The 26927-nt window shown below is 43.4% G+C and overlaps 1 protein-coding gene across 4 annotated transcripts; it reads left to right on the forward strand.

The window, feature by feature from the left end:
- ZNF217 (zinc finger protein 217) lies at window positions 1-26927 on the forward strand. Of its 4 annotated transcripts, XM_068208054.1 has the most exons (7): window positions 46-106; window positions 13600-13685; window positions 13924-15720; window positions 17770-17895; window positions 18716-20299; window positions 23519-23642; window positions 24858-26927. In XM_068208054.1, exons 3-6 carry the CDS (start codon window positions 14322-14324, stop codon window positions 23626-23628), a joined length of 3219 nt encoding a protein of 1072 aa, XP_068064155.1. In that variant the 5' UTR covers window positions 46-106; window positions 13600-13685; window positions 13924-14321; the 3' UTR covers window positions 23629-23642; window positions 24858-26927. The 4 variants fall into 4 exon arrangements, with proteins under 4 accessions (XP_068064154.1, XP_068064155.1, XP_068064156.1 ...); XM_068208053.1 differs by lacking the exon at window positions 13600-13685 and having other exon boundaries at window positions 1-106; XM_068208055.1 differs by lacking the exons at window positions 46-106; window positions 13600-13685 and adding an exon at window positions 650-788.

A 26927-nucleotide genomic window follows, 5' to 3' on the forward strand; every position in this document is an offset into this window, starting at 1 on the left:
GGGAGGGGCGTGGCCCGGGGCTGCCCGAGCAACAGCTGCCGCGGAGCCGTTTACAAACAGTGCCCCGAGCGCGGCGCGGCCGCTGCCCCGCGGCGCCTCGGCTCAGGTGAGGCAGGGCTGGGGGGCACCTGCCGGGGGCTCCGGGCCCCTTCCTCCTCCTCCTCCTCACCCTCCCCGCCCCCCCGGGGGCACCTGCGGCGGCCGGCGCAGCCCCGTCCCTCGGGCGGCCTCTGCCGTGAGGGGCCGGTTGTGCGAGTGAGCGCGGGGGGGGCCGCTGCCGCCGGGATGTCTGAAGGGTTTGGGGCGCAGCCCCCCCCCCCCGCCCCCGGTTTGCAGCGGGGCTCGGAGCCCCCCTGTCCCCGCGCTGTCCCGGCGGCCGCGGGGGACAGGAGGAGGAGGAGGAGGAAGGGCAGCGCGGGGCCGGGGGGGCGGAGGAAGGTCCAGGTGTGTGCGGCCGCGCCGGCCCCGCCCGCGGCCGCAGGTAGCGGCCCCTCCCGCCGCCCCCTCCCCAGCGCGGGGCGGGCGGAGCGGCGGCGGCGGCCGGAGCCCTTCCCCAGCTCCCTCCCACCCCAAAGTTGGCGCTGGCCCCGCGCTGCCGCCGCCGCCGCCGCCCCCTCCCCTGCCGCCCCCGCGCGGGGCCGCGCTGCCGCCCGACACCTGGGGGGTCGCTGGGCCCCCCCGAGGCGCCGGGCCGGGCCCGGGGGCCGTTCTCGGCCGGGGTGGGGGTGTGCAGCGACAAGAGACTATTTCTTTGTGAGTCAAAGATGTTCCTGGAAGAAGGATTTGTAGTAAGTGGCTCATGGGGCGGAGGGGGGGGGGGTTGTTAATGAAAAGTTTATTGATCCGTTTTGCCAGTTTTTGTTTCATTTACCTTTGTCTTTCAAAGACCAAAGCCTTCCCGATCATTTCTTTAGCATCGTGTTTCTTTCTTTCTTTTTTTTTTTTTTAAGGAGAATAGGAAGTTTAGAAAATAAATAAATAAACCTCAACTGACTTCTTGAGCAACAAAAGAGGTTGCCAGGCGAGGACAATAAAATTCTAGAATATCCAGAGATAGGATTTCATTCCTGTTCCGTGATGCCCCCTGGACTTTCTGTTTTGGAGTGTGAGGCTTTTTTTGTTTGTTTGTTTGTCTCCCACACAGAAAACCTGCACCCAAAGTAAGGTCTGTGTGTTCTGTAATGAGCCATCCCATAAAATGTGCTGTGTGACTCCCAGTAAGTATTTGAATTGAAGTGTAATAGTTTTGAAGTGGTGGGGAACAAAAATCTTTCTGTTGGGTTATTGATCTGCTGATGAAAGGCGTTTGAATGTGAAAAGGGTTTAGTTTAGGTGGGGGTTGCGTGTTTAAAGGTTTTTTTTTAAGGCAACAATTTTTTTTTTCATTTTTGAAATGACCTTGAGAGCTTTAAAACTACATCAGTTTCTTACCAGTGGGTTTGAGGGGGAGGCAGGAGCAGAAGAATCTAGTGAAAATCGAAAATAGAAATAGGAACTGAAGTATAGCTGCAGTGAAATATTTTCTTATAGAAGTATGTGAAAAGGGAAGTTTTTGTAAGAATGTGTGAAAAAGAAGAGAGGGAAATAACGCAGTTTCAGATGCAGGGAGGGGGGGAGAGAAGGGAGCATATCATTCTTCACATTTTATTAGGCCGTGAAATGCAGGAGTGATATGATCTGGAAGACACAGAAATAAAACGCCTAACTACAAGTTGAATAGCAGGCATTGACTTGCTGACCAGCGCTTCCATGCTTGCTGGGGGCTGGTTCTGGGGCTGCAAAGGTAGCAGAGCACAGGGCTATGACAATGGCTTGCAAATGCTTTAACGCCATGTTTTATTGCTCTTAGGAGCTCTTATTAACTGGAGGTTTGGGAATACGACTAAGACTTTAATTTGGGATGTCCACACTGAGGTTTCAGCCGTTCCTTGGATAATAGAAAAGGACAGTTGCAAATAAGTAGGATAAACTGCATTCTTTGGCAGAGGGGGAGGGAAGAGGGCGAGGGTGGAGGAGGGTTTTTTTTTCTTCCCCTTTACTAGTTCTGTAACTGAGTCAATATTTTAAGATCTGTAGCAGGAATGTGGCTTTGTGATCACTGATCGTTCTGCAACGTGTTTTTTTTTTTTTTTCTTTCATGAGCAATCTCGTCATGCTGAGCAAAATACTTGGATTTTCGATCTCTAGGCTCTTTCCTGAAATCAACATCTGAGTTTTCAAGTTTTGCCTTTTAAGTTTTTCAGGGTGGTGAATATGAAAAACAAATAACTTTAGAACCACGGTTTTTACAGTGATTATTGATTGGCTTGGCCTTCAGCCAAGCAACTCTTCTGCATGCACCAGAGTTGCTGATTTAAATTCTGTGGATTCTTTTTCATAAGTTAGCCTTTTTTAATCTTTAAACAGCATATATGGCAGTTGAGGAACTGTAGATCAGTTTTTAGTTAAGGTTGTTCAATTATGTCTTCATCGCTTTGGAGTTGGTTGAATGACTTGACATGAGATTAAGCACAACAAAAGAAAAGGCAGGGGAACAACAGCTGCCTTCCAGTACCAGAGCTCCAGATTCTGAGCAGTTCAGCGTTTTACCTTTTTCTGTTACGTGGTGTCAGGTTTAAATGTGAATATTTCTATTCGCCTTTGCGAGCAGCTCAGGCTTGCTGATAACACATCAGCCACTCAAAGCCTGGATGTTGGTGTTTTGGGGGTTGTTTGTCTGCTGCATTTTGCAGAAAATGATCTGAGGATCTGATACTGAGCAGTGAATTGATCTCATTAACTTTTAAGACAAAAGTAGCAAACAGTCCCCACTAGTTTGTACTTGTTTAGTTACTGTGTGGTAAGAACTTTAAGGTGTGTCCTTAATGGCAACTGACGATTCTTGCTGCGAAGCCTTGTTTATTTTCGGTAGATGTTTTATACAGAATTTCCAGTGGGACAAATTACTCCACTGACTGCACTTATTCTTTCTGAAGGCTGACTGTGAGCATAAGAGAATAATTTTGCCATGCTGCAATCAGGCTATATTTAAAAATTGAAGCCATTAAGTTTTGCTGTGTATTTTAAGGCTTTTCCTACTTCCTTTGTTTAAACATTCTCAAACAGTGCATATCATAGATGAGTTTAAAACATTCATATGGCACTGTTGGGGCCGAATTTAAAATTAAAATGAATACCGACGTCCTTGTTGATCAAAATAGAAAAAGCATTTCTTTAAATAAGTGGATGTTTTCTGGTTTTGAGTGTGGTAAGGAGGCTATATTGGTGTCTTGTAAACAAAGTTTCATATTAAGTAGTCTTTAGAGAATGGCTTCCAGGCTTTACATTAGAGGATTTCTTTCTTTTCCTCTTTAAGTGAATAATGTTTTTTTGCTTTTGCTTTGTTTTGGTGAAGGGGTGGGGAGAGCAAGATTTAGGGTAGGGGCTAGAAAAGAGAGGAAGATAATAAACTTTAGCACCTATTTATCAGACTGTCTTACACAAAAGGCTAGTTGATTCTGGTTTCCCCTTTCATTAGATCACACTCCAGAAATTCCTTTTTGAGCACTTATTTTAACCTTCAGAAATATCTCTTCTTGCCACTGTATTTTCATTTAGAGCTATGCTGATAGATTAATACCATATTTTATACAAAGTGCTAAGTTATTACTGTAATCAGAGGGAAATGATTTCAAAAGGGAACTGTGGCTTTCACTTAGACTTTCAAAGCAGTGATTACAGTAAACTTTTAGTTACAAGAAAATCTGAGAGTTTGCAATTAAGAAGCTCTGGGGAAACGTTAAGTAAATTTTAACTTCCCTTTGTTCTTTGGGACTTTTGTTGTCCCAGCTCTTTCTAACCTGAATCTTGATTTGGAATGCATCGTCCTAGGAAAAGATTCCATCCAGTGTATATGTAAATACACTCCCTCTTTCCTGTGTTATGAAATGCTGGCATATGGAAAGAGCAGCCCCCCTTTCCCCAAGGTAAAATGGGCTGAGCTTTCTTTTCTTTGCAAGAAGCTGAAAGAAGAGTTTGACCTTTGAACTCAGCCTCACACTTCCACGCTGCTTTCAGGATGATTAAATAACCAAGGATATTTGCCTGTGTCTTATGCTTATTTATCTCACTTTAAATGTTGTAATACTTCACTGTTGAGGTATTGTCTTTAAATATAGCAGGACGGAGCCTTTGGGTTGCAGCAGGGCTGCCATGTGCCAGCTCAGCTCTCACTGGGGACACTCTGCATTTCCAACCCCCCTCAGAGCCTTCCCACATCTCATATCGGCATTATTTGCAAATTGCTTTTAACTTTTAACCGACTTTAAGCATTTCTGATCAGCGCACCCCCCCTCCGTGCCTTTCTAAGGTGACTTTAGGGAAAAAAAAAGTTTTTCTTCCTGGTGCATGAATGCGCTGAGGGGATTCTGCTGACTACTGTATGCGTGCTTTGAGAGAGATGTGACTCATTCCACAAGAGATTTGCAACTGAATACAAAAGTAAGGAAAAGGATATGACCAAGCTATGTAAGATTCTCATCACATGTTGTATTTTAGGATTAAAAAAGCCTTTTTTCAGCCTAAACTTACCTAGGTTTTTGTGTGCTTCCAAACAGAAAGTTGCTTTCTCGAAATAATTTGCTGTTAGAAATTAACTTTTTTTTTTTCTTCAGTGGAATTGCCAAATAATCTCCTTTTGTTGCTGATGAAGCTTGTTTATGCCAAACGTGGGTGTATGTCAATGGGAAAAATATATAAAAACTTCTACTGTTACAATCATATGACTTTGGTCAGAGCATAGTTTATAGCTTATCATAAATCTAGCACTCTTGATTCTTCCTCATTTTTTTTTTTAAGCAGTGTGATAAGAGCAGACTTTGCAGTTTCAAAGTAGAGCAGTGTACATGCTGGGAAAAATGAGTTTGAAATTAAAAATACAGGTGACATAAATGTTTGGAAAGACAATGAGATGGAATTGCTTATCAGGCGGCCTTGAGGATTTCAAAAGAAAGTACAAGGGGAAATGTGGGGAAATCTATGTAGATCAGGGAGACTTCAAGACTGGAGCAGAAAACCATCCAAGCAGAAGTGAATAATTGACTGGAGGGTGCTTTTCTATGTGCTGCAGATTTTATGTAACTAAAAGTATCAAAGTCTGAGTTTGTTTATGCGCAATAGGTACACTTGCATTTCTCACTGTAATAAAGGGAGTGCAGTTTGCTCTGACTGAGCTGCATCAGGGAAACTGAGGCCTTTGTGTTGTGCCTACACTTTATTGTGATAGCAGAGAACTGGATGGGTGAAACCCTGGGGCTTCTCTCAGCCTCTCTCCTTTGGTACTCAGGAAGAAGCAAATTAGATTTGCTTAGATTTACACCAAGGACTGATGTTTGGTACAGTGTAGGGAAAATGGATGTAGACGTGGCCCAGAGAAGCCTCAATTTCTGTTCACTTCTCCTGTTTGTTTCTAACATTTTTTTTTTTTTTGTTCTTATGCTGGTAAAATTGGGGTCTGAAATTGCCTGTTAGCTCAGTTTCTTGCAGTTGTGGTCTCTGCTTTACAGGCCAGCTTGGCCCTGTGCAGCCCAGGCTGTTGGGTACGTCACACACACATCCCTGCAGCCCACTGGTGAGGGGTAATGTAAGGCAGGGGAGGTAAAAAGTCTCCATCAGTCTCTGGGAGATCTCCCACCTGCATGGGAGAAAGGTGGCAGCTTTTGGAAGTGTCTGTCTCTATCACTTTCCTATTTTAGTACCTTCAGATGCTACTCCAGGGGATGACTGAACTCCAAGGAAATGTCTTTTCCCTGGACTCTGTACCTTCTTCCATCTTTCAAGACTACCTTTTGCAAGCACCAAATTGTGGTTGTGTTTGAGAGTGACAGCTTCCAAGTGCAGAGGACAGGGATTAGATACTGCTCTGTTCCTTCCAAGGGGCAGCAGTTTGAGCTGTGCTGGGTGAGAGTTGGGTTCAAACTGGAAGCCAGCTGAGAGCACTAGGGCACATTAATGGCCTTAACAAAGGGAACTCCTTGGAAGTGACCACTTCTCTCAAATTCAGGAGTAGTAAAATCATCTCTCTTCCTGTTATTTCACCTATGCTGCCCAAAGGGATGCAACTTGCCTGTAATTGCTACAGAGGAACTCCTGGCTCTTGAGTAATAAGGAATTAAGTCTAATTTGGTAAACTGAATTTGCCACTTCTTTGTAGTTGCGGCTGTTGGAGAGACCTTACATCCCTCTGCCAAGAAGTAAAAAAGTCAAATTTGCTTTTAAGGTCTCTGAAAATACCTTCTTTTAAATGAAAACCAAGACTAAACATACAAGGCAGTCTGTGTAAGGTGAGACTGACTCAACAATAAAAATGTATCAGTCATTCCACCGAGAGCCTTTACCTGCTGTGGAGAGAACAATAAACTGTTTTGTAAGGTAAGGGGTCATTGCCAGTTTAAGTGCATGTAACTTCTTGATTTAATGAAGTTGCATCATCCTGCAGCAGTGGTGAAATGTGTCCCAGACTTATTTAAAATAGGATTATTCTTGTATCTTTCTGCTCTTCTACAACAGGTATTGGCCACTTCTGTTGTCTAAAGTACACTTTGATTTTGTGGCTCCTGAGAAATTCTCTCCTAATCAGAGGGAAAAAGGAAAAAAATCTGGCAGTTTGAGCAGTCCTTCTGAACTTTAAAAGTCAATACTTACTTGTAGTGCTTCCTCCTTTAATGCCAAGAATTAGTCTCTTTTATATTTGCTCTTGCTCAGTGGAGGAAAAACATGTGCAGAATGCTGCAAGCTTATACGTTAAAAGGCCTAATTACATCTTTTGATAGAAGAGGCATTCAGTTCTCTGAGGAGACACACTCAGCTCATCCATCCTCTGCCAAACCCCTGGTAGACATCTAGCCTTCAAGAAAAAGGGACTCCGCAGGAAAAGGTTTTTTAGAGAAAGAGGATATCCTTTGTTTTTATTAGTATAGATGTCTGAGATGGGGGCAGGGAGTTTTCCTAATATTGTTCATTATTAACTATGAGTTATTTTCCACTGGTGATTGAAATCCTGTTTGCGAGGCTTTCAGGGAGAAAATGACTCGCATGTGTGTCTGTTTTATCTGACTGCAAAAGGGCTTTCAACACAAAATCTTTCTGAAGTGTGCGCAGAAAGGCTTGGATAATAAGTCTTGAATTCTGTGTATGTCTGGCTGTATGGATTCTGTGTATGTTCTGGTTGTGTTTTTGTGAATTGTTTTAGGATCATTGTGTTGGAAATCCCTGTGGTGGTGTTAGAAGGAACTATAACTGAGCGTCTCTCTTAGAGGGGATAAAAAGGATAAGCCATGAAAGAGTTTAAGTTTAGGATAACTTTGAAATCTTCAAGCCTGAAGGATGAAGACTAACAAGGGGGACTTAAATTTGCAGATGGAGGGAGTGGAAATTCCAGTTTAGGGTCATCTTTTATGTTCTCTTTTCAACCTGAACATCTTCGTTTTGATCTTTCCTGCAACTGAAACAAACAACTCTCTTCCTCCCCTTCCTCCCCCTGAATCTCCATTTCCTTTACAAGTGCTCGTGTTAGTTCTTTATCAGGCTGAGCTGTTAACAAAGTATAAAAAACAGTTTTGTGCTTGCACAGTCAGTATAAAAGGCTCGGTGTGGATGAGAAGCAGCACTGGGATCACTCACGTGCTCCTCCACTAACACAGAATACTCTGGGAAGCTGTGTGAAATGATCTACTGTTAAACGGGAGTAGCTCTTTCCCTCCCTAGAAAGCAGCAGAATGGCCAGTAATGAGGAATAATTCTTGGCTTCTGTGCTGCTCTGCAAAGTCAGGTTTTATCTGGGCTGACTTAAATAACTTTCTGGTGTTGTCACTGGAGTCGTGGGCAATGGGCACTTGTATTCTTTGAGAGATAAGGTCATGGTCTGTGGAGCAGATACTGCAGCATCTTCCCTAGAATTGGGGACTATGCCTGTGTCAGATTGGGGTAGCAGGGGCATTTGTGCCTCAGGGAGGAAAGCCCCTCCTGCCCCAAGTGTGACAGGTTTCTGCTGAAGCGCACAGAGGAAGTCCCGCGGTTGCCATAAACCCCTGCTACCTGCAGAGACAAACCCCAAGTTTCACGCCGTGGACTTTGGAAATCTGACTCACCTTTTGGGACAGTTGGTGAGTGAGAACCTCACGATGACACTTGGCTTCATTTTCTAAGTGTGGGAGCTTAGGGATGCCAGGGTACACCAGAACTGCTGCCAGCACGGAGCTGCGGTCGCTGGTGGCTTGTGCAGACACCACACTCAGCCGGGACACTCCAAAATCTGGAGCTCCTAAATATTGTTAGGAACTGTTTTAGGGGGTGCTATTTGTGCTTCACTTTGTAGGTGTAGTGCAGCTGCCTCAGCTTTATGCAATGATGTATATGTATAATAAAAAACGTCCTAAATAAGTTTAAGTTCAGCCTCAGCGCAGGTTTTATTGGAGGATTTGAAGGTGTATTTATTTATGCAAGAGCTGCTCTGCCTGTGATCAGTGTTGCACCTGAACACAGCTGTGCCCAGATAAAATAGATAACATACATAAGGTAGTTTTTATTTGTGGTCCCAGTGAGGTGTTGTTAAAAGTGATGTTAACTGGTCTGTTTTATCTGTGGTCCTTAGGTAGGACTGGAACAACTAGTGTAAATCTTTGAAATTGGAAATAAAAAAAGGTGTTAAACTTGTAATTTCCAATATGCAACCAGCAGTGTAAAATCTATTTATCAGTAATCTGTTCTGGGACATAAACACACCAAGAGGAAAGAACAGTTCATGTAAAATGACTCTTAATATCCTGAAACTTCTTGAAGCACGAGGAAAACTTTTTTTTTAGGTTTTTTTAAAGTGGAAATGAGAGTTGCATGGAAGTTTCTCAAGTCCAATAGACCCAGTAAAAATTAAAGTGGTTGATTTGCAGCAGCTGGGAGAAGCTGGTCAGCTAAGCAGTGATAATTTTGCTGCTGGCCTTGAATTTAAGAATCTGGATTTGTTGACGTAGTTGTGTCTGAGTTTTTATCTGCCAGAGAAGAAAAGTAACTTCAGTGTCCTGGATTTGTCTGTAACTCTTCAAGTTTTCTCACTTCTCTTTTTCAGAAAGTGTTGCAGCAACTACTTTAACTTCTGTAATTGTTCCAGGTTGCTTTTAACAGTTTAACAATAGTTTTGCAGCTCAGAATTAGCAAAGAATAGTTGTTTATCCTGAGACTTGCCATGCAACTTTTATTTCCAGTGCCTCTGTAATGCATTTAAAATGGGAAATTCAATGGTTAGGCTGTGCTAGTCTCTGAAAGGTGTGTCTAGAGTTTTTGTTACATATTTATGGAAATTTTGAAATGCAGGAAGTAGAAATGCAATAAAATTACTCCTGATAGGTCATTTCCCAAAGAAATCTTCAAGACTATGTAATATGTTGTCTTGGGTTGTGTAATTTAATAAAAATAAATTAAATTTCTCTACAGGCACTTAATTAAACTTTTCTCTGTTTTAATAATCCATTTATATGCAGCAGGGTTTTGGTGTGGTTCTTAGGTTGTGTGGCAAGTGCAATGAAAACAGAATGTTCTCATCTGTCCAGTGGAATCTTTATGGGTGTTTTGTGGTGTTTATAAATATAATGGGTATCGCTGGGAACCTGCTGAAATACTCAGCCAGGGATGACTCACTTGTGAGCTGAAGTGTGCTAAATGCTCAGGCTAAAACTTTTCCAGTAGTTTTATTCTGTCTTCTCAGCTGAAATATATTTCTAGTTGCAGCAAGTGCAGTAGGTGGCACCCTGGAACTGAGATAATTGGTGACTCCTGGAAGAGTCCAGGGGAGCTGTGCAGGTTCCTCCTGCCCTGCTCATTCCCCTCGGAGCAGCCCCTGGAAGCTGTGGGCCCTGGGCAGGGCAGGAGGGACAGGGGGGCGTTTGCAGGTGGGCAGGGAAGTCACAAGTGGCAATTCTTGACTTGCTTTGTGAGGGGGATAAGTAATTTTTTATTTTCAACCTTGAGTTCATCTGTAGCGAGTTTATCGTTTTTCAGCTGTTGGAAGGAAGGATTTCCTGTTTTGTTCTGTTCCTCTACTCAGTATCTCTGATACTGGTGTGTCCTTTTGTCTTCTGAAAGTGAAAGAAGGTACAAGAAATGCAGGTACTGTACTTTATTTGTTGAGCTCCTGCACAGACCTTCGGCCGTAGTCACAGTGTTGCAGGTTGTCCAATTTTCCAAGGAAGCAGCAGAATTGAGGCAGCTCTGGACAGTTTTCCTGCTGCCTACAGGGTTTTGAATGACAGGAATGTAATTTAATCAGCGTTTTTGGTCCTCAAATCCAAGGCATATTATCTTCAGTAGGAAGAAAGGTTTGTTACTAATGGATAAAATCCTGGTGGGGATATTTGGGTTGTAGTTCTGGCATGTGTTGGCTTGTCTGAACAGGGACAGCATAAAAATCCTGCCTACTTGTAAAAGGCATGGATCTAATCAGAGTGAAGTGTGTAATCACCAGATACGGAGTAAGACTAGAGCTTTCTATCTCACCTTCTGACTCTAGTACTTGTATTCTTTCTTCTTCTCACTTTAAATACATTCTTGTCTAGTTGTATCTACACTTCCTTCTGAAATGCTACCTGCAGTTTTTTTCCCAGTCTGTAGCTGCTCTCTCCTGTGTATCCAAGAGCAAGAGCTGCAAAGAGGCATTTCAGATTCCTGAAACAGGAATATCTTGCTCTGTTTGCATGGCTGCCTAGAGGATGAGCTGTGGCTGCTTCTTAGGACTGTTCAGAACCTCCATGAAAAGCAGTGAGAGCACTGAGCAGCCAGCACAGCTTGGTGGAGGGTGCAGAGTGCTCTGATGAAGTCTCCAAAGAGCTTCAAACCTATTGATAGCCACCACAATTGGCCCCAAGCTCCTGTTGAGCTCCTCTCGTGACTCCGGTGTTGGTTGTACACTGTGTGGTTGTGAGGACAGGTTTTGTTTGCCAGACAGCTGAGATGGGATTGAAGCAGCCCTGTTTCCAATGTTATTGATTGATTCAGGTGGATTTTTCACCCATCACTGACCAGCCCGGGGCATTCCTTAGGTGTGATCTTTGCCTGTCGCTTAAATTCTAAAACTTCCTGGAGCTGTGGCTGTCACAGTGTTGGCTTTGTCCTAGGCTGGGTTTGGGTAGGGCTATGTGTGGTGGCCCATGTTAGAAGGCGCTCTCTTCTCCCTCACCTCACCCAGAATGCCATGAAGCACAGGGCACTGAGGGTGGATTTTGCTGCTTCTCATCTGTTTCCTTTCTCCAGTGACTTAATTCTTGTTGCTCTGTCGTGTATTTGTTGTAGTGGCACAAAGTGGGAGTGTAAGGAGCCTTAATTGGCTTTTTCTGTTTGTAGACATGAGCGAGGAAGTAGTGGCTGCTGAATCCCAGCAGTTCACTTTGTGGGACTGCAGGCACTGCCCTTTGGATCTGCCTTCATGCCCCAGAAATGCCTCTGGCCTCTCTGGAGCAGGATTTTCACACTTCTTCCTGCAGAGCACTTCTCTATGGCTCTGAAAGCAAATGCACTCAACTCTTAAGTTTGTTCCACTTTTTTAATCTTGACTGGATATTTTTTTTGAAATCTGAAACTTATTTTCAGGCAGATACTCACTGAGCTTTGCTGTAGCATGTTGGGTAAAAAATACCTTTTAAAACTCCAGTAGAAATAGAACAAAAAGGCAAGTTGAAACACGAAGCATAAAACATGCTAACCAGCAGCCTTTGATATGTTTTCTCCTGATGTTTTACAAAAGGAAAAACGTTTTTTTGAATAATTGAACTTCAAACTTTGGTTCTGGCTCCTTCACCTGCCTGTAGGGAGTGAGGGAAGGTCTGAGCTGAGTGGGGAAGGGAGAAAGGCAAAGCAGAAGTGTCACCCCACACTGAAGTGAACCTGCCTGTTTCAGGAGATTTTTGATTCATTCTGCAGAGAGGAAGTGTTAATCATGGCAGTGATGAAACTGAAAATGGGGATAAAGGGCGTAGTTAGAAAAGAGACTTTGGCTGCAGAAAATGCAGGTTCTGTCGCCATCAGCAGTGATCTGTTCCCTCTTACACTCCACCTTACTCTGCAAGATCCTGCACTTGTGTTTAACTTGGGATAAGTCTTTGGCCCAGGCCTGAAAAAACTTGGGATAAAAAAACCTCTAGAAAATTCTTGATATTGTGTTGATTGTGTAAACCTGGGTTAGAGGACTGGGCAGTGAAGAGAGTTTAAGCTTTGGAGAAACAGAAAAAAATAAAAAACAAGTAGCTGGCAACAATAATTTTCTCCTGTTACTGGCATTCTGGTGTGGTGGTGTTTTATTTTCTATTTTATTTTCTATTTTTACCCATGTTCATTAGGCCCCAGGATCTTGTGGTCTGCATGATGGGAAAGGAGGTGCTGAGTTTTCAAATTAAAAGCAAGGAGTGTTCTCAGGGCAAGGCTGCAGGAAGTGGATGAAGTGTTGGAGATGCTGGATCTATGACTCCTGCCAGTGTGTGCTGAGGCTTCCTTCCCCAGCTGCTTCTCTTGCCTGGGCTGATTCCTGCTGAAATAGTTTAACATTTAATGGCTCAAGACCACTTTTTCTGTCCAACCAGCTCTGATCAGAAATAGCTGAGAGTCAAATGATAATCATCTTTATCGTGGAAAGCTGACAGCCTGAACTATTATTGCAGGGCTGTGGTTGAATTATTGTCCTTTCTTTGGGTCAAATAAAACAAAATGCTTCATTTTTTTCCAAGTAAAAGCAAGGCAGAGGTGGAAATTGAGGTGAATTTTAAACCCCAACTGTGTCCATGCTGTTTTCTGCTCTAAGAGTTATAGAGCATAATATGTTTTTGGCCATATTAATTCAAGTCATGTGGTCACTGGCCAGCTGGCTCTTAGGAAATAATTTGCCAAAGTTTGAGTCAGATTTTGTATGAATTCTTTTCATTAGTTATTACTTTATTTGGAAATGTCTCTGAATGATTCTTCTGCAGTTTATATTAGTCTTGTATTAGTTTGCTAGACTTTTCCTTTACCCAGAAATTTCATCAGCTGGAGTCCTGAACTCCACAAAACTATAATTTGTCAGCCCAAAGCTGTGGCCCATGAGTTGCTGCTAGGAGGCATTATAACTCAGTAGACCTAGAGATTTAAATTGGAGTTGTGATTAATTATATTATAACCCTTTTTAATCTTGTGGAATCTTAAACCTTCCTTTGTGAGTATAATCAATAAATAATTTTTTGTTTTGTGCCACTTTGAAAGTAGAAGAACTTTGGTTTTATAATGTAATAGTTGGCCTCTTGGATGATTTAAATACTATTCAAGAAACAGTATCATTAGTTCATACAAAATGTTGAGATGTTCTTACTGTACCAACCTAAAATTGTCACAGATACTGTAAATTTGTGGGTGATAGGGAAAGCTTTGAGTAGTGGGACTGGTGAATGTTTCTTAATACACAGATTTATGCTGACACTCCCTGTGTACCAGAACTATAAAAGCTGATGCCAAGCTATCTAGTCTTAAAAAAAAATAAAAAAAAAAAAAAGCTTTTTGCTTAACAGCCTTTAGAGGACAAACAAGTGAAGTTCTGCTGTGGTTTTACAGGTTCAAGGAAAGGTTACTTGGGCTACTGCATTGCTAGGAGTTCAGGAGTGCCCTGAAATACGGTTTCAGCAGCTTTATATAACTGGGTAAGTGCAGGTTTAGAAAGGACAGACAAAGTCTTGCAGAGAAATAACACTTGTAAACAGAGGGATGTTCCAACTATTTCAGCTGTGGCAGGTAGAAAAGTGACCCAGGTGCCTTCTGCCTATCCCTTGTTGGCTCTTAGAAATATGCTTTGTGGTTCTCAGCCCTAATGTTTTCATTATCTGGGAGACAATACTTCTCTTTTGAGAGTTCTGACTCACTCTTTTCTCTCTTTCCCAGGTGCTGGAGTTTTGTTGTGGCACTGAACTTGGCCTTGAGTGTATTTTACCCAATGCAACTATTTGAAAAGTTTGTGCAACAAACCTAAGTGCAACTGACTGTATCTGTAGACTTGAAAAATCTGAAGAAGCAATCCGAAAAACACCTCATCCCGTCACTGAGCGAATCTTTGGATACTTTTGCTGGGATGTGTGAAAGCACATAAAGCTGAAGAAGAAACAATTTTCTGCTGGTGGGGGAAAAAAAAAATAATTTTCCTGGCAGAGGTTTTCCATCTGAGCAGAGTTTTGAGCACATGTTGGAGAACTCTACAAGTGTCCTTACTGTGATCAGGGAGCACCCCCGGAGAAGTGCAGGCTGCCACTAAGAGATGTAAAAGGGAGCAGAAGGGAGGAAAGATGCCCACGCAGCCCCTCCTGGCATACATGGACGGACCCGAGGGAATAGCCAGCGCCGTGGGAGCCCAGATGGAGACCAGCGATGCCTCCATGACCATCAAAGGAACAAACACCATCTCCTACAAAAGCCTGCAGGAGAAGTTCCTGCTGCAGGCCGAGGGCTGCATGCCCCTGGACTGCATGTTCTGTGACGAGACTTTCAAGCACCCAGAGGAGTTGGGGAAGCACGTGTTAACGCAGCACAGGCCCACGCTGTGCGAACCGGCTGTGCTCAGGGTGGAGGCAGAGTATCTCAGCCCTCTGGATAAGTGTCAGGTAAGAACCAGCTCACCTTCACCGAGCAACGAGCAGGACAGCGAGGAACTGAGCTGCAAAGTTTGTGGGCAAACGTTTGATAAAGCTTTTGACATTGAGGCGCACATGAAAAAGCACAAAGATTCTTTCACATATTGGTGTAATGTTTGTGGGCGAAGATTTAAAGAGCCTTGGTTCCTCAAAAATCATATGAGAACACACACTGGAAAACCGGGTTCTAGAAACAAGCATCAGCAGGGTTCCGAAGGCCCTATAACAATAAATGAGGTGGTGCAGGAGCACGTAACTGAAAATGTCACGTCACCTTACAAAATCTGTATGGTTTGTGGTTTCTTATTTCACAATAAAGAGACTCTAATTGAGCACAGTAAAGTGCATACCAAAGAATCAGTTCCCAATGGTGAAAGCCCCCAAGTGACTGCTGAAGTCAATGCAGAAGAAACATCTCAAAACCAGGAATTTTTCCAATTCTTGAACTTAAGACCAAATTCAGTTCCAGAAAAGGACAAACTGCAGAAGCTTGCGAAGTGGATCGCTGAGCTGGATCCTTTCACCACGTACCAAGCATGGCAGCTGGCTACCAAAGGTAAAATTGCAGTTGGCCACGGGCAGATTAAAGAGCCAGGGCAAGAAGGAAGTACAGACAACGATGAGTCATCTTCAGATAAAGAAGAACTCTGTGAAATTTGGAATGCAAATAAAGGTAGCCAGGCTGAAACTACAGGGAAGTCAAAGGTAAATAAAAACAGCAGTTTCACAGGGAATGGTAACTTAACCCAGGACAAACTGAAACATCCCGCTGGTGAAGTGCCTTCTATGGAGATGGATTCTAAATCATCCCAGAACAAAGAGAAGCCAACCCACTGCTCTGAGTGTGGGAAAGCCTTCAGGACATACCACCAGCTGGTCCTTCACTCCAGAGTGCACAAGAGGGACCGGCGGGGTGATGGAGAGACTTCCACTGCTGCCAGGACCTACTGTGCCGACATCATTGGGAACCTGGAGGAGAACGGGGCAGCAGAGAGGATGGAGGGAGGCTCTGAGGATGGCTCTGAGGATGGGCTTCCAGAAACAATTAATTTAGGTGAGTAGCACTGGGAGCACTTCAGTTTGAAGTGGCTGTTACTGAGAGTTGTTTAGGAATTCCTTAGAGCCAAAGAATGTGTCGTGCTTTTCCGTTATCTTTGCAGGACGTGATAGGAAATGTTAGAAAACTAGATAGGGAATGTTATGGTGGGGGAAAGGGAGCAGAGAAAAATAAGGTAAGGAAGGTTTGGATGCTGCCATTTTGATGTCTTTGAAGTTGTGTTGGGGCTTCTTGCAGTTCCTGCAGTCATTGAAGTAGATTTCATAGCAATGAGTTTAACAAGTGGAAAAAGTCTCTGTTTAATCATCCCTTATCTCCAACTTTACTGGATGCTTTGGAGTGTTCCATAACCCTTCTCATCCAGCATGTGTTTTCTACAAAAAGTATTTTATGAGAAATAATTGCAGTTTCACTTTCTTCCCCTTTTATCTTGTAAGGGCAAAAAATGTTCAGTGCTCAGCACCAGCAGTTTTTGAGACTCTGAGAAGTAAAGAATAATTTAAATTTTTTTTTCTGTCTACCTGCAAGTTCACTGTTTGTTTTGAACAGTAATTTGAAAGCCCAAATGTCAGAACCAGCATGTTTGAATAATTTTGTGTAAGGACACAGGCTGTTACTATGAGGACCTGTATGTAAGAGAGGTGTATATTTAACTCCTGTGCCTGGAAGGATTGCTGACAGCGTGGATGGACTCCATCTGTACATTACCCAGGATTAATTCTGCATGTCACGGTGTCTTAGAAAAGCAAGTGATACTGAATGATTCCTTAATTGAAAAAGATTGCATGTCAGGGGACAAAAGGCCTGGCAGAAAGTCTCCAGCTAATCTGTGGTTCTGTGTGTGACATGCTCCCAGCCGGCTTTAAAGAACAGACACTTGCATAATCTCAGGGCAAGACACGGCGTACAGAATGTCCTGGCACCCACACAGGCCTGACTTTGCCATTTCTGGTAATGTGCAGCCCTTTATTTTGCCTGCGGGAACAAAGGAATGAAATGATTACCTAATGTGAAGTTGCTTATTTTGTTTCTCAGCGCTTTATCCTAAAGCAGAGCAGATTTCGGTGTGAGCTGCTGAGTCACACCTCTGGAGACACGAGCTGTTTGTTTAACTCGCCAGCGCTGAGCCATGCGCAGCATTTCCAGGAGAGAAACTTTCCAGCAGGCAGGAACCTCAGAGAACTCTTTCAAGTCTATTATATATCCGACTTAGTCACGCCGAAGGTCTCCTTCCTCCCAAGGTTTCCAGTCAGCCTTGCCTTGGGGGTTGAGTGGAGTGGTGTGGATTTTCAATGGGAGCTGCAGTCGCTGTGGCTGCTGGTGGGGTTCGGGTGAATTCTCTGCCATCCCGCTGTCCCTGCCGCCCTCCTGTGGCACCTCCTGCCTCTGCACTGGAGTGCAACTGCTTGCTCATCCCTGGATTTGTTCCTGGAATACCTGGGGCACCCACTGGGACACCCTGGCACAATACATCCTTATTAATACAGTGAAATACTCCTCATCGAATCCTAGGAGTGTCTCTACAGACATTCCATTGATTAGCACATAAATAATAATACCGTTGTTAGAATTAATTTAAAAGAAAAAGCATATTTGCCTTCCTTCCCCACCTCTCTGTGTTTGGCTGTTGGGTACAGAGCACATTTTTAGTCTGAATCATCCCACTCAGACTAACTCAAGCATCCCCTTTAATAAAATCATACAGTTTATAACCTGTGTGAGTATTTGAGATGGGCCGTTCTCTGTCAAGGTTCTGTAGGTCAATAAAGAGAAGTTTTTTCTTCTTTGAATCTTGTTTGAAATCTTGTTTGTTTTCTGGGCTCCTTGGTCACTGTCCCCAACCACAGTGTTGTGGACAGAAATCTCTTTAATGTCTTGTGCTCTTGTTACTCAAGAGTGCAGCAAAACACAGCAAAAGTTACTTGCAGAGTGTAAGATTTGACTGCAGTTCAGAATTTTATGTTTATAATTTAAAAAGTTACTGTTTTTAACAAGACTGCAAACTTGCATTTGCTCTTCATAATATGCCTGTATTTTCTCCCAAAGATAAAAATGAAGACAGTTTGGAAAGAACAAAAGTTAAAACCCTTGGAACCTCCAGAGAATGCAGCTACTGTGGAAAGTATTTTCGGTCCAATTATTACCTCAATATTCATCTCAGAACTCATACAGGTAAATGGGGGCTACACATTTTGGGGAGGGGAGGGAAATCTGCTGAATCCACTTGGATAGAATGTTTGATTTTGCTTATGAAAAACAGAAACTGCCTTCAAAATTGCTGATGTTAAGAACAGTTTTCTCTAATTCTAAACAAAACTAAATAATAATGACCATTAAAATTTATTTGAATTATTTACATAAGTATAAATGGTTTTGAATAATGCTAAATGCATTAAGTATTGTTAAAACCATATATTTTAAAGTTTTAATTTCTTCTATGTTTAGAGGTGTAGCAAAAGTTTGGGGTTTGGTTTTAATTTAAAAACCAACCAATATCTCAAGTGTGAAGTTGGTTGTCTGCCAGCTGCTGCTACCTGGGGAAAAGCTGAGTCTCTTTTTCAACTCAGCTCCTTGTTTTGCATAGCCAGAGAAGCCCTTCCTACTGCTGCCTGTGTGTTCTTGGGAGGCAGCTCTGTTTGCAGCTGAGCTGTCTCGTTTCTGTTGGGAACAGGACACTTGTGGGATGATCAAGGGCTGCAGCTTGCTGGGGTTGACCCAGAGTTCCACTGCTTGCTTATCTCTGCCAAACATGTTGTCAGCTCCCATCTCCATCCATAGCCAGCGTGTGGAAACATCCCAGCGCAGCCAGAAGATGTCACTGTAGTTAGTAAAAGCATTAAGATACAGTTGTTTAAATGTTTTACATGAGTCTGGGACTTGGGAGTGTGTGGGAGAGGAAATCAGTTTCAGTGTTGGAGTCCACAGTGTTCCCTTGCGTTTGTGATCATGGCTTCAAATCTCAGACTGATTTACTGATAAATCTGTGTTGCAGGTGAAAAGCCGTACAAATGTGAATTCTGTGAGTATGCAGCAGCACAGAAAACTTCCCTGAGGTATCATTTAGAGAGACACCACAAGGACAGGCACGGTGACAGTGCAGCTGATGGGAAGGGTGACAGCAAAGGTTCCCTGCGGGGTCAGGAGACAGCGCTGTCACTGGCTGCTGATGCTGCTCCAGAAACCAAAAATCTAAAGAGGCTTTTTGATGGTGCCAAAGATGCTGAGAGCTGCCCACCTGCCAAGCAGCAAAAGGAAGTTCTGTCCTTGAGCAATGCAATAGGCAGCACAGTCTTTTTAAAAGTAAAGAACAATTCCAGGGAATCGAACAAAGGTTCTGTTTGTAGCAGTTTGAATCAAGTACCTGAGAACGTGCCCGCTCCTTACCCGGAGAAGCTAAAGGCTGAGAAGGAAACCAAGGAGGCTCAGCACAAAAGAGAGAGAAAGGCTTCTGTGGCATCAGAAGAAGATGATGTGCAGTATATCTGTGCTTTTATTGGTGGGAAAAATGTGAACAATATGCAAGAATGCACTGAGAACTACAAACGCAGACCTGTCGTGGACTGTCACGAGCAGCCCTTGGACTTGTCCAGTAAGACTTCCCAGGAGTGTTCAGTGATTGCAAGCAGAGGCCTGCTGGCCCCCAGCACCTGCCCCTTCTGTACCTACAGGACATTTTACCCCGAGGTCCTCATGATGCACCAGAGGCTGATGCACAAGTACAACCCTGACACCGTGAACAAGAACGGCTACAGGAGCAAGGCGCTGGCCAAGGCCCGGCGCACAGGCTGCCCCCCGGCCCTGCTGGGCAAGGATGTGCCTCCTCTGCCTCTCCATCCCAATAAAAACAAGGCTTCCACAAATCCACAGCAAAAACCACTGCAGACAGGGAAAGCCAAGCAGTGTGCCCCTCCTCAGAACAAAGCCCCTCTCTTCTCTGTGAGCGAGTCGAGCAGTACAGCCCCCAGTAACCTCAAGTTTCATAAACAGCAAAGTAACATTGGAGCTCAGGCAAACAACTACAGACAACCTCAGCAAGAAGAAGTGCACTCCAGTTTCAGGATCTCTCCAGTACTGGACAGAGTAAAAAAATCTGAATATAAAATCAAAGTTCTGGGTGCCCCAGTGACTCAGTCTGGTCTGGTCAGCAGCAGCATGAATGGGGTTCTCGAGTCTCACCTCAGTGAACCTGGCTGGGCTTGCCAGCGAGGGAGAGACTATCTCTGTAGTAAATCTGGGAGCAATGCAACTCTGGACTATGGAGAAACCTCTTCCAAACGGATGAAACCCTCTGTGGTAGCTGTGGAGCACCTGGACTCTCCACTGGCTAATTACAGGAGATACGAAATGAGCAGATTTCGTGTTGGAAACAGATATGCAAATCTGCTACCTCAGGAATACCCTCGCACCAAACCCACGCCCTCTGTTCTGCCAGCCAAACAAGGGCTCCTCAGTGCAGATGATGCTGATCCTCCCAATGGATTGACTGCTCTCAAACCTTACGAGCCATACAGCTCTGGATCACTTTATGGTTCTTGTGGATCTAGCAACGGCCAAGTCACCAGCTCGACAGGAGAAGGTACAGTCCCTCCTTCCCCCTCTTACACAACAGGGAGGGAATGAGATATAAATGAGTGTGTGCCCGCCTTGAAACATTGAAAATACGCCTGTACTTAGCATTTCACCAAGTTCACTCAGTGCTTTGATGTCAAACTTAAAATTCAGGTTCAGCAAATTCCTGGCTTGGGGAATTAGGTGTGGAAGGGCAGAATTTTCAAGAGGAGTCTCTCAAGTTCCCCCTTCCCCTGCCATGGGTTTCTGATGGCAAACATGTATTGTTTACTCATCAGACCACTCCAGACATGTTGACTAATCCAGGATATGGAATGAGACTTTGTGCTTGATGTGCCAGAAGTTTTGGACCATCTGGAATATTAATAAAACCTTTTACCAAAAAGAAAAAAAAAAGCTGCCATGGACAATTGTTCCCTTCAAGAGCAGAAAAGGATGTATTGCAGATCATAAAACTGATGTAAATTTTAGGCTTCTGCTCTTCAGTGGGTTTTTTTTAAATGTTTAACTTCTGGTAGGAACAGAATACTTTGTTAAATCAAGACAACAGATTTCTGCTATTCTAATTATGGTGTAGCAATGCTCTGTGGAAACTTCTGGGCCTAGCAGAGATAGATGATTTGTGATGTATTGGGAGAACTCTGGTACTTGTACAAAATACATACTGTGCTTTTTGTGTTTTTGTCCTTGGTCAACATTTTCAAAAAGTCAGCAGGAGGCCAAGATTAAAAGGTGCTGGGTGACATTTAAGCAGTTGTCTGACTATTTGTAGAAGGTGGTATTTATGACTTGAAGCTGAGCTCAGCATGGACTTAGCTACAAATACAGGACTTTGAATTTTGAGACGAAGATCCCATTATAAAAATGAATAGCCTGTGTGGGCTGTGTAGTCTGAAAGTCTGTGAAGTTGCTGAACTCTGAATGCTCCCATTCTCTGCCAGCAGTAAAGTTGCTCCTCTGAAGTAGTCTGGGATGGTAACAAGCAGGGGTGTGTTCCCTCAGGTCAGAGCAAACTGCAAATACCGAATCCACATTTAGTTATGAGGCAAAAAAAAAAAGTATTTGCTCACTCTGTTCTGGTTTTTGTTTGTTTGTTTTAAGGTTGTGGGCTTCAAAAATATATCACATGTAAATTTGTATTTATATATAAATATGCAGGCTTTCCTAGTAGGTTATAGGGAAAGGTGAGAGAAGGTGTCACCGTTGTGTGCCCAGGCTGGGCAGGGAGTGGAGCAGGAAAAGCACCACGGCTGGGTCACTGGAGGGGTGAGGAGATGGGGTTAATTCCTGCTTTTGTGTGTACCCTGAACTGCTGTGAGAAATGCACAGTGGGCACTGGCTTCTGCACAGGGGTGGCCAGGAGCACAGAAGCTGCTGTCCTGGGGTTGTGGGAGGATGAGCTGCACAGGGGGATCACAGTGTGTGCAGGGATGGGGAGGTGTGAGCAGTGTGAGCCAGGGCAGCCTGCTGCAGGAGCAGCTCTATTGTTAAACAGTGACTTCACTGGGATCCACCTGGTTCTTCTTTGGAAGCTCCACCTGTGCCAGGGAAGTGTCCAGGCTGGGCTTTGCTTCCTCTGCCCTGGTGGCAGCCTGGAGACACTGCCCTGCAGTCAAGAACTTTGCACCGGTTCTGTTATTTAGAGCTCAGAACTCTGGCTGCAGCTAATTTGACAGCATTGTTGTCATGGAAATGAGGATTTCATTGTTCATTACCCGGTGCTGGCTCAGGGCAAGAAAAGCAACTTTTTATGGCTGTTACCTCAGTTGGAAAGACTCTGAAACAAGCCCCCCTCTACTGGGTGTTTGTAGCAACGTCCATAAAAGCCCTGGGCTGGAAGATGTAGCTTTGGAAGGATAATTTCTTGGTTTTTCAACCAATTTGCTTAGAAGTACCCAACCCAAACCTTGATATTTATTGAGAAGGGTGAAGGGTAACAGCCAAGCAACCTCTCAGAGTCAGAATTTTATTGTGGGTGGAGAGCAGAGATAAAAGTTCCTTTAAATTCTTGTCATTTTTTGTTAAAATCTGAAACACAACGATTTCTCTAGACTTCAGCTGTGTGATGCCATCTGCAGTGCTGTGCAGGTGCAGACCTGCAGCTTTCTGACCTCTCTTCCTCTTGAGCCCTGCTGATTTTATAAACCACAATGCCAAAACCTTTTTCGAAGGGCCCGTGTGCCTTGTGGCAGCATCCTCGTGGTGCCCCGAACGTGTTCTGTCGCATGTTAAATGCTGGATCAAGTTGTCAGGAGAATATGTTCCACTTGGCAAACTTGATTAAAGCATGATGCCTTCCCTTATTGCTTGTAAGCTTTGCCATCCCGTGTTGCCCTGAAGAGACAGAAACATTCTGAAACCACTCAGTTTGTGTTATTCTCAAATTAGTTGCCTTTGCAATGGCAACATGTTATCAGGGATAACCTGTTGGCTGATTGATTTGGCAGAGGCTGCAAATTAAAGACAATTGCTCGTGACACACTCCAATGGCTCCGTGGATTCTGTTGAAATATTAATTTGGCTGTGCCATTTTAATTTAATTAAAGATCGGGAAGGTTTTTTCAGTGCTCCACTGGAAGCGGTCATGGAATATGGATGGCAGTTGGGCTTTTTGGATCCTGTGGGAGTAATGATTCTGGACTTCTTGCCTTAATTTTATGAAGTGTTTTTGACTGCTTGCCTAAGCTAGTAAGACTTAATATGGAACAGGCATTGATTTCACATCTATAAATGTGAATTAATGGTCTCAGATAAACACAAAACTACCTGTATACTAGACTGAAAATTGCTTAACAAAGGTCTGCAAGTAAATGTGTATTAACACACTTTTAAGTGGCACGAGTTCCATGTAATCCTTGATGGCAGCAATGAAGTATCCCCAGTTTCTCTCTCAAATACTCATTGAAAAATGCAGTTTTCAGACAAATACAGGAACTGAATTAGGCATTAAGGATGCAGCACTTAGACCTCCTTAGGTGGGGCATCTGCTGTGGGATGAGTTAAGCAAAGACATCACTTGGATAAAACTTAACACAAAGTTGTTAAATTATCTTTTCATTCCCCTTGTATTTATTCTGGATCCTGAATTTGCTATAATAGGAATATCTAGATTTTTGAGGCCTGATTGTGAGATGATTTGTCAAGGTATTTTGGATTCTGGATGCTGAGGTGGACCTGAGAGGAGCAGGAAATAATGCTAACTCCCTTAAATGACTTTTTTTTCCAGGGAAGAGATCAGTGTCATACCAACACTTACCCAGTAACCTGCTGCAGAAGAGAAGTTACGAGCCCTTTGTGGGGAGCACACCCTTCAGACCCAGTGACAAGAAGAACTGAATCACTCAAGAATGGTACACAAACCTTCTGAACTAATTGTTGCTTAAACGTTGCATGGGGTGCTGGTGGCATCAAAGGTTCCTGCACAGCATGAGGAGAACTCGTGAAAGTCTGAGCCTGAAAAGATAAAAATTTCCTCCTTATAAAATCACCAGCTGCTGGGGTGGCAGCACTGATGGCTGGAGTAGTGGTAATGGCTGCTTTGATAGGTACAGGATGCTCCTTTTTGAAGAGAATTTGCAGGGTAACACTAGATAAATACATTGATTAGTTACAGTTCCAGTGGGAAGTGTTCTCTGTGAAAGTCAGGAAGTCGAAGTTCAGTCAGTCCTTGAGGGTGGAGGAGCAGAAGTGAGAGGCAGTGCCTGTGACACAGTTGTGGGTGCTGGGGCTTTGTTGGTTGGGCCCTCCTGAAGGTGCAGACCCTGCTCATCCTGCCCCTGCAGAGCACCCAGGGCTCCTCAGACCACAGCTCCAGGGTGGCTGAGTCCAGAGGGAAGGAGAAGCCTTCCTGACAGCTCCTGGGCAGCTTCTCTCTGTCATCCAGAGGTTATCCCAGATGGGTTTCCCTGTTCAGCCGAGGGGAGGGCGTGCCCTCCTGGGGAAGGAGGTCGGGTGAAAGCTGTGCCCTTGGTGCTGTGAGTTCATCTCCTCAGTGCTGCAGCTGGATCTGAGACCTCAACACCCTTGGCCTTGCAACACCCTTCACTGCTCAGGACAGAAGTGCTCTGCAGGACTAGAAATAAATAGATCTGTTTGCCATTTTCTAACCCAGAGCTACAGATGATTTCCCTCTTAAGGGGAATCCTTAAGGAATATTTCTGGAATGCTGTAGCACCTGGGCCAGCACACATGATTTTATGGAAAGGTGTTGGGAGCAGAGCTGTCTGACATTGAGTTGACAGCTTTTAAAAGACTTTATTTCTTGGTATTCTTCTAATCTTAGTGCTCGTATTGTCCCCCTACTAAGCACAGATGTGTCTGGTTGTGTTATTAACTTGATTTCATGCCTGAGATCCTTCTTGGGGCAGAGCATCTTCCAAAGTAGACTTCATTTGCCAGATAAAAGCTGGCAATCCCAACTTCCATGGCGGTATCAATTCTTTAGCAAGGATGTGGAAGGAATTCCCTTCGTTATAAAGACACTCCTTACAACAAGAACTGTGCTGTACTGTTTTGGAGCTGTATACCACAAACTTAATACTTACTCCTCTTTTTTTCCCCTCCAGGTCTAAGGACACAAGTGCATATTCCATGGAGTTATACCTGCAGTTCATCCCCTGAGGAAGAGAAAATGGTGAAAGCTACTGAACTAAGCTGTGATTGTACTGTATATAGAAACACTACAGTTTTATAATATTGGTTCTTTTAACATTTTGTACCAAATAGCCATACAAAAGTAGTCTAAACAGTTGGGTTATGAAGGTGTGTGGAGAATGTATATCTTGACCTTGACTTTTGAGTATTTTTCATTAGAATTAATTGACCAAATATTAGGTAGGAGTTCTATTTTTACATACTTGAGCGCTGCTGAAGAGTTTCTCTTGGAAAGAATATATATCGTTGCACCTCAGGTAAACTGTAAATACTGAAGTTGAAAATCCTGTTGGCGTAATGCTCCTTTTTCATAAAAGTGAAAGTTTCTCATCTGTTGGTTTTTTTCCTGTTGAACTATGTTAGTTTTTTAAAAGTTCCAAATAAACTGTCTGAAACTGTCCGGTTTATAAATGTTGTGAACATTAAAGCAACGGTGCTGACATTGATCTGCCTTGGCTGGGTGAGGACCAGGACGTGCTGGAGGGCTCTGCTGCTCGGGGGTTCTTTCCAGCATGGTTTTAAATGCAAGCATGAGGCAATACTTGACATTTTGGATTTCCTGAAATGTGGCTGGATTCTTCTCTTGGCCTTGGTTGCTCTTCTTCAGAGAAGCCTCTTAAAAATCCCTCTGCCACCATCCAAACAGAAAATCCCTGGGACTTGCTTGAGAAACAATAATAATCTCCATGTTTCAAATGTTTGGTTCTGTACTAAACTCCACGCAGTCACATTTCAACAGAAAAAACTCCTTTGCACCTTTGTCCAAAGCTGTAAAGTCTCAAACAAGAGCCTTGAAATATGAATTTGGGTTCTGCAGACTTCAAAAGGGATGTGGCTGTGATGGAGCCTACTTGACTGTGCTTGGAAGCTTCTTGATGTCAGGTTTTAGCATCTACTGGGTGTTTAAAATGAGTGAGAAATAACCTGTAAATGGGAGAATATCTCCTTTTATTTTTTTGTGAAGACAACAAGATTTTTTTCTAATGCACATGCAGTTTAATTTTTGTAAAGGGAAGATGGCCAGTTACCAGCCAGTAAAGCAGAACTGTTGCATATTTTAACTTGCCTTCCTCGTTTCTTCTCATGAAGTTGTAGTTAAGAGTTAATTCCTTCTGTACCTGGCTTTGACTTCCATATATTTTAGTAAAACAAAACAATTAAATATTTTGCACTGTTTGTTTTTCTCTCTTTCCTCTTACAGCAAATGTAAAATAGCAAAAAAACTAGAAACTCTTTGTTTTTTCAATATGCAACTTGAGATGTTCCAGTTGTCTTAGTTCCTGTAAATGGGACTGGTTTTTAATGTCTCTGTAAACTGGCAATGGAATGAAGTGCTGTGTATCAGGAAATTGTACACTATTGACCTGTTTTCCTGTTCATAAGCTGAGCCATATGTACATAATCTAGATTTTTGTTTTCCTAGTTTTGCACTTTTATAGCCTATTTTTTGAAGATGAATTCACTTGGAAAAGGGTTAATCTATTTTTGTGTGTGATCTCTCCCTGTCCCGGAGGTGCAGGGCTGGAGCTGCTCTGCCTGTGCCACACGGGGCAGGGCTGCTTTTAAACGTGTTGCAGCAAACAGACCTTTGTTTGCTTGTTTGTTTTTTATCTCCCTTCATGCTGGTACAGTTTCCCTCAAAGCTTTTTTTAGGGTTGGAATGGAAAAATGGACCTGAAGACTCCATTCCATGGCAGCATCCCCACACTTTGCCCATCAGTATTAACTATTGGGATACTACTGGTTTTGTATGTTCCTTTGGAAATAACAGTGCATATGTAGAGGTACAAATTGTTGATTTTTTTTTCCTTTTTTCTTTTTTAAATGTATTTATTTCATTCCATTTTGTTCTATTTTAATTGTTGGAACCGGAAGTCGGCAAGCAGCAGGCACACATTACTCATTTAATTTATGATGTATTTCACTTTAGTTGAGTATATTATTACATGTGGATGTAAATATAGACTTGGTGTTTTGCAAAA

This window comes from Anomalospiza imberbis, chromosome 17 (genome assembly GCF_031753505.1).
Source record: "Anomalospiza imberbis isolate Cuckoo-Finch-1a 21T00152 chromosome 17, ASM3175350v1, whole genome shotgun sequence".
NCBI lineage: Eukaryota > Metazoa > Chordata > Aves > Passeriformes > Viduidae > Anomalospiza > Anomalospiza imberbis.

Excerpts from the sequence above, each read along its gene's own strand:
- ZNF217 (XM_068208053.1), top strand. The coding sequence starts at position 14,322 with ATGCCCACGCAGCCCCTCCTGGCATACATGGACGGACCCGAGGGAATA. Across the intron at positions 15,721-17,769 it reads TCCAGAAACAATTAATTTAG|ATAAAAATGAAGACAGTTTG; the intron begins GTGAGTAGCACT and ends TTTCTCCCAAAG. Across the intron at positions 20,300-23,518 it reads CACCAGCTCGACAGGAGAAG|GGAAGAGATCAGTGTCATAC; the intron begins GTACAGTCCCTC and ends TTTTTTTTCCAG.